General features: G+C 45.5%; 1 protein-coding gene across 1 annotated transcript in view; it reads right to left on the reverse strand.

Annotated features, from left to right (window-relative positions):
- LOC122548527 (calpain-1 catalytic subunit-like) overlaps window positions 1-12,050 on the reverse strand; it is a gene marked incomplete at its 3' end in the record, with an annotated part of 75,138 nt that overhangs the window by 38,455 nt on the left and 24,633 nt on the right. Inside the window, exons 4-5 of the mRNA XM_043687288.1 lie at window positions 10,297-10,415; window positions 4,047-4,183 (exon numbers count right to left, since the gene is read on the reverse strand). Of these exons, the coding sequence (XP_043543223.1) occupies window positions 4,047-4,183; window positions 10,297-10,415 (256 nt within the window). The remainder of the gene's footprint in view (window positions 1-4,046; window positions 4,184-10,296; window positions 10,416-12,050) is intronic.

Here is a 12,050-nt window from a genome sequence, read left to right on the forward strand (position 1 = left end):
CCCCCAATTTCTTTAGTCATCCAGCATTCCCTATACCTATCAGCCTTCCCTTTCACCCTGACAGGAATATACTTTCTCTGGATTCTCATTATCTAATTTCTGAAGGCTTCCTATTTTCCAGCCATCCCTTTACCTGCGAAAGTCTGCTCCCAATCAGCTTTCGAAAGTTCTTGCCTAATACCGTCAAAATTAGCCTTCCTCCAATTTAGAACTTCAACTTTTAGATCTGGTCTATCATTTTCCATCACTATTTTAAATCTAATAGAATTATGGTCGCTGGCCCCAAAGTGCTCCCCCACTGACACCTCAGTCACCTGCCCTGCCTTATTTCCCAAGAGTAGGTCAAGTTTTGCACCTTCTCTAGTAGGTACATCCACATACTGAATCAGAAAATTGTCTTGTGCACACTTAACAAATTCCTCTCCATCTAAGCCCTTAACACTGTGGCTGTCCCAGTCTACGTTTGGAAAGTTAAAATCCCCTAGCATAACCACTCTTTTCCAACCCATCCTGATGGAGTGCTGACAGCACTCATTTCTTCATGAAGATTGTAAGCTGTTGGGAGAACTGGATCCATTGTCAAAGGAAGGCACGATTTGTCGAAGAGTTTTGCCTTGCACTTATCAGGACACTTTGCAAGAATACTAGCAGAGGGCTCCCATTGAGAGTACTGATTGGTCATCAGGTGGACTCTGTTTGGTCGAGACATTGTTGTGGAGAATGCACCCATTACTGCTGATTTGTGTTGTAACATGTCCTGATGAGTATAAGACAAAAACGCTTCATTAGGTGATGTCTCTTTTCAGTAAATGCAGAAGCTCTGTACACGCAAAGGATTGAACACTTGGTGAAATAGTTTGTGAAAGGAGAGGGTTTTGGCATTTCCAGTTGCAAATAATATCACCGTTCATCTTGTTCACTTCCAACCAACTGACTACATCTATAGAGTGAGCTACCTCTATCAGTGAGTCCACATTAGTCACAGACATTATCTGAGGGTAGCTCCCAATGTTCAAAAGATTAGAAAACCATGGGCCAAAGTCCTCCTGAGCCTGTCACATTTACCACACCTCACATCTCAATGACCCAAATACTACATTCGACCAAAATAAACCTTATCTCATTTTCGTTTCAATTAATTAACACCATATTGAGGAGGGCAGTGCAGTTGATGTGATTTACGTGGACTTCAGTCAGACCTTTGACAAGATCCCCCATGGAAGGCTGGTCCAAGAAGTAAGAGCTATGGACCCAAGGCAAGGTGGCAAATTGGACACAAAATTGGTTTACAAATAGGAGGCAAAGAGTGATGGTGGAGGGCTGTTTTGTGATGAGAAGCCTGTAACCAGTGATGTACCACAGGGCTCGGTGCTGGGACCTTGCTGTTTGCTATTTACATTAACCACTTGGATTTGATTATAGAAGGCACAATTGGTAAGTTTACAGATGACATGACAATTGCTGATAATGTGGAGGATGGTCTCAGGCCACAATCTGATATTGAGCAGTTGTCAAACTGGACAAAGCAATGGCAGATGGAATTTAAGTGCAAGGTGATGCATTGTGGGAGGTTTAATAAGGGAAGGACATATACAATGAATGGTCGGTCCCTGAGGTGGACTGAGGGACAAAGGGACCTTGGTGTACAATCTATAGATCCCTGAGCGTGTTAGTATAGCCAGACAGGGTGGAGAAGGAGGCAGATGGGATGGCTGCCTTCATTAGCTGGGGGGACAATATAGGAACAAGGAAGTCTCGTTACACCTTCATACAACATTGGTTAGGTCACACATGGAACACTGTGTGTAGTTCCGGTCACCACATTAACAGAAGGAGGTGATTGGGCTGGAGAGGGGGCAGTGGAGATTCCCCAGGACGTTCCCTGGGATGGAAAGTCTCCGTTATGAGGAGGGACTAGACTGGGACAGACTGGGATTGCTCTCCCTGGAGCAGAGGGGCTGGGAGTGGGGGATCTGATACAGCATGATGAGAGGTATAGACAGGGTAGACCATGAGAACATTTTCCCCATTGGCAGACATGTCTGAGCCCAGAGGGCATCAGTTCAGAGTGAGGAGTCAGTGGTTTAGACGGGAGGTAAGGTATTTTCACCCAGAGGCTGGTTGGAAGATGGAAGGGGCTGCCTGAGAGGGTGGTGCAGGCAGGATCTCCCCACAACATTGGAAAAGCACCTGGGTGAGCATTTCAAAAGCCTGGCATTGTAGGCCGTGGACCAAAGGCAGGTAAATGGGATCGATGTAGTCAGGTGTTTGTTGGTCAGCACAGAGATGGTCTGTGCTGTACTGACCTGTACTAATTGTCGATGATTAGTGGAGTGGTCAGACAGATCGCGATCCTTTGTGTCTGTGCTGCCTCTTTGTACGTTTGTACCCTTCATTCTAAAGATTAAAACTTGCTACTTGAATAAGATAATCTGCTGTTACACACAAACAGGCACTTTTGACGTTCATTATCTCGAAATATTGCACCTTCCCTGAGCCCCTCCCTCCATCCCATTGTGCCACAATGTGAAGGCATCAGCTCAGGTTACCTGTACATTAGTGAGTGACGATGATGGGCATTAACCAGGGACTCACCGTGCTCCTGTACATTAGTGAGTGACGGTGATGGGCATTAACTAGGGATTCACTGTGCTCCTGTACATACTGACACTGAGTGTTACTGGTTGAGGAACATTCTGGTCTCCCTCCTATAGGAATGATGTTGTGAAACTTGAAAGGGTTCAGAAAAGATTTACAAGGATGTTGCCAGGGTTGGAGGGTTTGAGCTACAGGGAGAGGCTGAACAGGCTGGGGCTGTTTTCCCTGGAGCGTCGGAGGCTGAGGGGTGACCTTATAGAGGTTTACAAAATTATGAGGGGTGTGGATAGGATGAATAGGCAAAATCTTTTGTCTGGGGTCAGGGAGTCCAGAACTAGAGGGCATAGGTTAAGGGTGAGAGGGGAAAGATACAAAAGAGACCTAAGGGGCAACTTTTTCACACAGATGGTGGTGTGTGGATGGAATGAGCTGCCAGAGGAATTGGTGGAGGCTGGTACAATTGCAACATTTGTGGGCGGCACGGTGGCACAGTGGTTAGCACTGTTGCCTCACAGCGCCAGAGACCCGGGTTCAATTCCCGCCTCAGGTGACTGACTGTGTGGAGTTTGCATATTCTCCCCATGTCTGCGTGGGTTTCCTCCGGGTGCTCCGGTTTCCTCCCACAGTCCAAAGATGTGCAGGTCAGGTGAACTGACCATGTTAAATTGCCCGTAGTGTTAGGTAATGGGTAAATGTAGGGGTAGGGGTGGGTTGCGCTTTGGCGGGTCGGTGTGGACTTGTTGGGTCGAAGGACCTGTTTCCACACTGTAATCTAAACTAATCTAAAAAAAAGGCATCTGGATGGGTATATGAACAGGAAGGGTTTGGAGGGATATGGGCCGGGTGCTGGCAGGTGGGACTAGATTGGGTTGGGATATCTGGTCGGCATGGACGGGTTGGACCGAAGGATCTATTTCCATGCTGTACATCTCTATGACTCTATGTCTGGGGTGGTAATAATGCATGTCTTTATTGGTATCAGATTACAAGTTTGTAAACGTTTGGATGTGTAACAATTAGATTTCAGATATATCCTCCTGGTTACTGAGAACCCAGGCCAGGCTGCCCCATTAGCTTCACTCCCTGATCTCGTCCTGAGCTCAGTCAGGGTGAAGCCCAGTTGTCCTCAGTAAACTGGGTTGGCAAAGGGGCCCCTGGCTGACATCCCGTCATTTCTGCCAAATGTGGGTGGCTTGCTGGGTGAGGGCAGTGTCAAAGTAATTCTCTTCACTCCCACTACTGTGCCCCTCCCCTTCCCCCTTGGCACAGTCATGAGAAGCTGGGAGAACATCAGGGGAAAAGCTGTCATTGCCCACCCAGTCTCGCCCCTTGGCAGTGACTGACCCTCAGTGACCCTCGGAGGGCACACTGCTGGCTGGGCAGCAGGCAGACCGAGACTAAAGCTCTGCCTCTCCAACCTGACCCCCTTCCCATGATCCATCACTTACTTGGCATAGGCCTTCTCCATCAGAGCACACCAGAACTCGTTCCAGTCACATGACCTGACGAAAATCAGCTGTCCCCTCTCATCGGTGGGAAGGAGATCATCGACTACAACATCCACCCATTCACCGAAATGCCAGAACTGCAATCAGAGAGAATAACAGGTCAATTTTTGCTGCTGTTTACCTATTATTTACTATCCATGCTACTTAACTCTGTGATCTGCCTGTATTGTTCGCAAGACAAAACCTTTCACTGTACACGTGAAAATAAATTCAATTCAGTTCAAATCAATTCAATATGGCTGTTCCTGTATCTCAACGCCATGTCCCCATAACCCTTCCAAATCTGAAATTGTAGCGAGGTCTTACTTGTCTTGGTCTCCTGTGGTAGAGAATTCCACACATTTCACTGCCTGTTGACTGCAGAAACTTTCCTCATCTCTGTCTGATGCGGCCTACCCTGCACCCTGAGTGTTTCCTGGTTTTAAACTCTTCCCACCCAGGGGAAACATCCCCCCTGCACCGGGTCTATCCAAACCTGTGGGCATTTTTGTACATGTCAATCAGGTCCCCCTTCTCATTGTCCTCAACTCTTGGAGAGTACCGGGCCAATCAATCGAAATTCTTCTCATAGGACGGCCTTGCCATGCCTGGGATTAGCTGAGTGAGCCTCTGCTCCTATTGACCCGAGTATATTCTTTGTTTGGAAATAAATATGCAATCCTCTGCTCGTGTCTTTCATTGAGACTATTGGCAAGTCCTTCCTTCTCCAGGTGCGCCATGATAAAGGGCAGCAGCCAGGGGACCCTGTCATTTCAGGCTGGGATTTTAGAGCTTCCTCCTGCTCTGTTACACCTTGGTCTTCTGCTCTTTTCTCCCCATCACCTCCCCTCTCTGGGTTGTGTTCACCTCAAATCACTTGGGGAAAATGGAAGTGAGAATGTCAGTGGCTCAGCTCGCCAGCAGCCTGAAGCTGGGTTCACTCAGATTCACCTCTGAACCATTATCAGAGGTACTGCTTCCAGGAGGTGTTAAATTGGGAGTTCTCCCGGAATCCCACCTACTTGTAGAGTCATAGAGAAACAGACCCTTCGGTCCAACCCGTCCATGCTGACCAGATATCCCAACCCAATCTAGTCTCACCTACCAGCACCCGGCCCATATCCCTCCAAACACTTCCGATTCATATACCCATCTAAATGTCCCTTAAGTGTTGCAATTGTACATTATTGATTAAAGCTGGTTTCTTCTTGTGGGAGCTTGCTGTGCTCAGGGGCTTCCTACTGTGCACCAGTGACCAAATTCCAAGGGCATTTAATTAGCTGCAAAATTAGCTGTGGGATGGCCTGAATGTGTGAGAGGTGCAATATAAATGCACCTCTTGCTCTATTTCATTTTGCCATGAAACTGTAATGTCTGTTATTCACCTGGGAGGGGATGGCTGCTGTTCGAGTCTCTCTCACACACACCAGTAAAAACAAGGCCATGTGTGTTAGGGAGGTTGAACACAGATCAGTCACCCAGCCACAGTGTAATGCAGGCCAGCATTTCCTCTTCACAAGCTGGCCAGTAATCTGGTGGGATAACTCCCTGGTCTTTGATCGTCCCTGGTATTATGTGGATGGAGATTGAAGTCTGTTCCAGTTGTTATTATTTGGAGGTGCCGGTGTTGGACTGGGGTGGATAAAGTTAAAAATCACACACCACCACACTATAGTCCAACCAGTTTCGTTGGAAGCACTAGCTTTCGGAGCGCTGCTCCTTCATCAGGTGGTTGTGGAGTATAAGATCGTAGGACACAGAATTTATAGCAAGCGTTTACAGTGTGATGTGACTGAAATTGTATATTGAAAAAGATCTGGATTGTTTGTTATTAACCTTATCTCATACAGTACTATCCCTCTCATACTGTCTACTGCCATTATACACTTTTCACTGTACTCCCATTCTTGTGTAATTTGAGTGCAAGTAACAATAAATTTAATTCTAATCATAACTTGTGTGCCTCAAACATTTCATTCTCTTGCTGTACAATCTCTCCCTCCACTCTCCCTGGAACTGAGCCTCACAGCGTTTTGTCTGATTGATCCCCAGGACCTGTCCATCTGTCTCAGAACCCCCTTCATTTCTCCCCTCCAGAGGCCTCTCACCTTCGGGAACGAGCACTTCCTTCTCACGCAGACTGCCTATTATACCATGGAACTTGGACTCTCAGTCCTAAACGATCCGTATCCAAAGTAACCAAGATAAATAAATCACGTTTGCCCTTTCTGCTGAAGGTGTGACTGCGAACTCACTGTTTACTTTCCCTGAAGGTCTGTTATCAACGCGTTGCGAAACACCAACACAATCCTGCTCAGTTGAATGGTTTGTTTGAATGACTGATTTAAGCCATGCAAAGCTTGTGATTTTTATCTGTGTATTGTCATTATTTGACAAGTTCATACCATAGAGCTCTGTAAAATAAATGTCAAAGTCTCTTCATGTGCAAATACTACACTGAAGTTCAAGGAATTAAAGGCCACATATAGCCCTGAGCCTACTCTATCAATCTGAATATCAATTTTAATCTGTACTGTCACTCCATCATCCTGAATATCAATGCTAACTTGGGCTGTCACTCCATCATCTCTGAGAGAAATGTATTGTTGGGGAGAGTTGTAGTTTATCAATTGGAAACAACAGTACAGAGTGTTGGTGAGGCCACACCTGGATTACTGCGACCAGTTTTCACCCCTGTATTTACGAGAGGATATACTGCATTCAGTTATGAGACCCTCTGAGAGTCTCAGATAAGTGTAAACATTAGTATTGTATGTATAAGGGAGGTCTTTGGTTTGTTAGATAGAATCAATTCCAATGTTTTGTTAAAAAAAACCTAAAGAATTGCGGTTGCGGTAAATCAGAGACAAAATCAGAAATTGCTGGAAAAGCTCAGCAGGTCAGGCACGTCAGTGGAGAGAGTTCTCCAGTTCTGAGGAAGGGTCAAACGACCCGAAATGTTAACGCTGATGTCTCTCCACAGATGCTGCCAGACCTGCTGAGCTTTTCCAGCAACTTCTGTTGTTGTCAGTGTTTTGTTTGTTTACTTGATATGAACTGCATTGGTGACTATTCTTGTATACAAAGAGTTGTTTTTATGAATAAAGTATACTTTTGAAAGTTAAAAAAAGCAGTTTGAAAGAAAATCATTTATACTGAGTCCTGGGACCAAGGGGTTGCCTTATTAAGAATATTCAACAGGTTAGGCTTTTATTCATTCATGTTCAGAAGAATGAGGGATGACCTTATTGAATCATCCAAGATTCTGAGTGGGTTTGACAGGAAAGATGTTGAGTCAAGATTAGAGTGGTGCTGGAAAAGCACAGCAGGTCAGGCAGCATCCGAGGAGCAGGAAAAATCGACGTTTCGGATAAAAGCCCATCATCAGTGTTTTGCCTTGTTCGGGAGTGTTGAATTAACGTTCGCACAGAATAAGGAACTTACATTAAAACTGAGGTGAGGGAAATCTCTGCTTCCAGATGGCAGCATCCTCCAACCCATAGAGTTGTGAAGGTGAGATCTCAGGAAGTATTTAACAAGGAGATCAGTAGATTCCTGAAATATCGGTGGTTTGATGGCCACGAGAGGTTGGTATGAAAGAGGTTGAGGCCTTGGACAGATCAGCCATAATCTTGTTGAATGATAGGGTAGGCTTGATGAGCCAAATGGCCTACCCTTGTCCCTATTTCTTATGATCTTCCCCCACTAGTTTCCTGATGAAGGAGAGACACTCCGAAAGCTAGTGCTTCCAAATAAACCTGTTGGACTATAACCTGGTGTTGGGTGAGTTTTAGCTTTGTCCACCCCAGTCCAACACCGGTTCCTCTACAACATGTCTATTTCTGATGTTCTTCTACTTTCTGCTTTCACGATTGAAAAGCCTCACTCCAATCTGAATATTTGATTTCCTGGTTCTGGTCTCCGCCATCAGCGCAGTTACTTTCTCTGTATCTGTCATTTCCTTGCCCTACTGCATTTTCCTTCTAGGAACGAACCTTCGTAAACTCCATATAATCTTGTCGAAGCTTGGAAACTCTCCAAGGTCAATACAATATATCCTTGCTGACGTTGGCTGACCACCATGAAATGTTATCCTACAACTGCTGACTCAACACCATCGACAGAACCAAAACAAAAACTTCCTCCCCTTCGTGTACCAGCCTGCTTTGGCTAAACACCAACATTCCACGGGCTACTCGAGTCACTGTCTGTGCCTAACCGCTAGTTTCTAACAATTTGCAAACAAAAGATCCGCATTTCTCCCTTATTCTCCTAGTTCCTCAACATTTGGGAAATGACCCCCATTTGTGTCTGATCCAAAGTCAACAATCTCACATGGCCCTGGTTTGAACGCTGTCAGAGTTTTATCAATGTCACATATTCTGTCCACATTCCATTGTAAATCCTGCTCTGTAACACTTACTGTATTCTGTAATCTTTGCAATCTCGCTCGTTGTCCAAGTCATTAACTTTTTAACGGACAGCTAAGACTCCAGCAGAGATCCCAACCACCACTGCTCCCCTTCACCTCCAACTCCAGCTTTCAACATGTCCAGCCATTTTCTACTTTTTTGCTGATGCTCTCCCATGTGGAACTTAATAAAATGTCTTTCAGAAGCCCATGTCGGTGACACCCATAGGCTTCCTGGTCTTCCACAGTTAGAGAGCTCCTTAAAACATTCACCGAGTCAAACATGAATTATTCTGCACAGTCTGCACTGACTCTCTGGAGTCTGAACTTTCCAGATGAAATCATTAACTCTATTTCTCTCTCCACTGTTGGTACCAGATACTTGGTGAATCTGTCTGCTTTGATTTCTGACTGTCTCTGTTCACGTTTGTTCATATTGGAAAGTGAGGTAGTGGCAATATCTCTGAGCTAGTAACCCAGAATACTGCAGGCCGACGTGGATTCAGATCACACTACAGCAGGTAGCAAAATTTGAATTAAATTTTGTTTAAAAATCTAGATTTATAAACTGGCCTAATCGTAACCATATTATAAATGACGTGCTTGATTGTAATCCAGAACACGAGATTAATGCTCTGAGGGCATTGGTTCAGATGGTGAATTTTGAATTCAAGATAAATCTGGAATAAAACAAATTTCATGATGACCATGTAAGTATAAAACCCATTTGGTTCACTAATGCCCTTCGGAGAATGTAATCAGCCAACCTTACGTGGTCTGGCCTACATGTGACTCCAGACCCACATCAATGTAACTCCAGACTCTGCCTTTGGGGCAATTAAGGATGGGCAAGGAATGTTGATCCAACCACTAACACCCACGCCCGCATGAACAGTCTTTTAAGATTCCCTTTAGTGAGGGAAATCTGCTGCGCTGACCTGGTCTGGCCTACATGTGGCTTCAGACTCCCAGCCAATGTGATTGCTCCTGACTACCCTCAGGGGAATAATACTCCAAATGTGCTCTGACCAGAGCCTTATACAGCCTCAGAGGTACATCCCTGCTTTTATATTCACGTCCTCTCAAAATAAATGCCATCATTGTATTTGCCTTCCAAACTACTGTCTCAACCTGCCAGTTTACCTTGCAACAGTCCTGGACTAGAACTCCCAAGCCTCTTTGCACTTCAGATTTCTGAATTTTCTCCCCAGTTAGAAAATTGTTTTCTCTCTCTGGGACATTATATAGCGATAGTGGGGTATACACACATATATAGGACACAGCAATTAGTGGGATCTTATGACAAATATATTACAAAGTAACATGGAATCATTGAATCCCTCCAGTGTGGATGGAAGTGGGCCATTCAGCCCATCAATTCCACACTGATCCTCCGAAGGGCATCCCACCCAGACCCACCCACCTACCTAATCGCTGTAACCCCATATTTCCCATGGCTAATTCACCTAACCTGCACATCTTTGGATTGTGGGAGGAAACCAGCGCAAACTTATGCAGACACAGGGAGAATGTGCAAGCTCCACGCAGACAGTCGCCCGAGGCTGGAATCGAACCTGGGACCCCGTGAGGCAGCAGTGCTAACCACTGAGCCACCTACAGTCAGGTAGGAATACAAATATATTACATTGCAACAGCAGGATATAGCTGGAGACACATTACATAGCAATATATTACGGTGAAACAATAGAGTATAGATGCAAATACACGACAGCAACAGTGCTGTTATTTACAGAGTAACAGTGGACTGTATGAACAGACACATCACCCCGTGATACTGACCCGGAAGTGAAAAATGCCGCAATAATTTCGTTGGAAGTCTTGATTAGGTGGCACCACATGAGCAAAAAGATCCCGTTCCATTGTCAGGGAGGACAATGCAGCCAGAAACCAGCAGTCTCCTGGAGAAAAAGGAACAATGCCACCAGTGTTAGAGACAGTCTCCCATCCTCCCACCAACCTGGTGCAGTCTCTGCCACCCACAATCCATGTTACTGTGCAGATTTGTTAGTGCTACTGGGGCCTTACAAAATGCACCAGACCCAGGGTGTATCTGGGACAGGGTGTAAGCAGATGGGTTTGGTTAGTGAGGGACTGCCCCTTCCCTTTCCCAACCCCATCAGCATCCAGGTACAGTTGGAAATTAATTACAAAAATAAATGAATGCTGACATAATAAAGATGGTAGGAGAGGTGGTGTGTTGTGACTGCAGGAGATGGGAGCTCCTGGACACTAGCTTAATCCAGCACGAACATAAGGCCATAATATGTAGGAGCTGAACGAGGCCATTCAGCCCATTGTGTCTGCTGTGCCATTCAATGGGATCACGGCTGATCTGATTATCCTGAGCTCTACTTTCCTGCCTTTCCCCCAGACACTCTCGATTCTCTCACTGATTAAAAATCTGTCTACCTCAGCCTTGAACATATCGAATGACTCGGCCTCTGCAGCCCTCAGCAGTACAGAATCCACAGATTCACTATTCACTGAGGGAAAAACATTCCTCCTCATCTCCATCTTAAATGTGTGACCCCCTTATTCTGAGACGATGCACTCTGGTCCCAGGCTCTCCCACAATGGGAAACAACTTTTCAATATCTATCCTGTCATGTCCCCTCGAAATCTTGTGTGTTTTAATAAGGTTGCCTCTCAGTTAGCGAAATTCCAAAAAGTACAGGCCCAACCTACTCAACCTCTCCTCATAACACAGTCCCTCCATATGTGATATCGGTCTGGTGAACCTTCTCTGGACTGTCGCCAATGCCGGTATAGCCTACCTTAGATAATGGGGCCCAAACTGATCACAGTTACCCGGCTGGTGTCTGATTAATGCCATGTTTTACTTTTATACTCCAATCCCTTTGAAATAAAGGCCAACATCTCATTTGCCTTCTCTTTTACCCACTGAACTTGGAGGCTTTTTGAGATTTAGGCACGAGGACTCCCATAGCTTTGTGCAGTCTTTCCCCGTGTAAGTAATGTTCATCTCCTCTAGAAGAAGTATACAAAATAAGGTAGGTGAACTTGCAGCGTGGGTTGGTACCTGGGACTTCGATGTTGGAGACATGGGTAGAACAGGGACAGGATTGGCTGTTGCAGGTCCCAGGGTTTAAATGTTTTAGTAGGGTCAGAGGTGGGGGTAAAAGAGGGGGAGGTGTGGCATTGCTTGTCAAAGATAGTATTACAGCTGTGGAAAGGACGATGGATGAAGACTCGCCATCTGAGGTAGTTTGGGCTGAGGTTAGGAATAGGAAAGGTGAGGTCACCCTGTTAGGAGTTTTTTACAGGCCTCCTAATAGTCCTAGAGACGTAGAAGAAAGGATTGCGAGAATGATTCAGGAGAAGAGTGAAAGTAATAGGGTGGTTGTTATGGGGGACTTTAACTTTCCTGATATTGATTGGGAAAGCTATAGCTCAAGTTCGTTAGATGGATCAGTGTTTGTCCAATGTGTGCAGGAGGGTTTCCTGACACAATATGTAGACTGGCCAACAAGAGGTGAGGCCATACTGGATTTGGTTCTGGGTAATGAAACAGG

This window comes from Chiloscyllium plagiosum, chromosome 3 (genome assembly GCF_004010195.1).
Source record: "Chiloscyllium plagiosum isolate BGI_BamShark_2017 chromosome 3, ASM401019v2, whole genome shotgun sequence".
NCBI classification, from domain to species: domain Eukaryota; kingdom Metazoa; phylum Chordata; class Chondrichthyes; order Orectolobiformes; family Hemiscylliidae; genus Chiloscyllium; species Chiloscyllium plagiosum.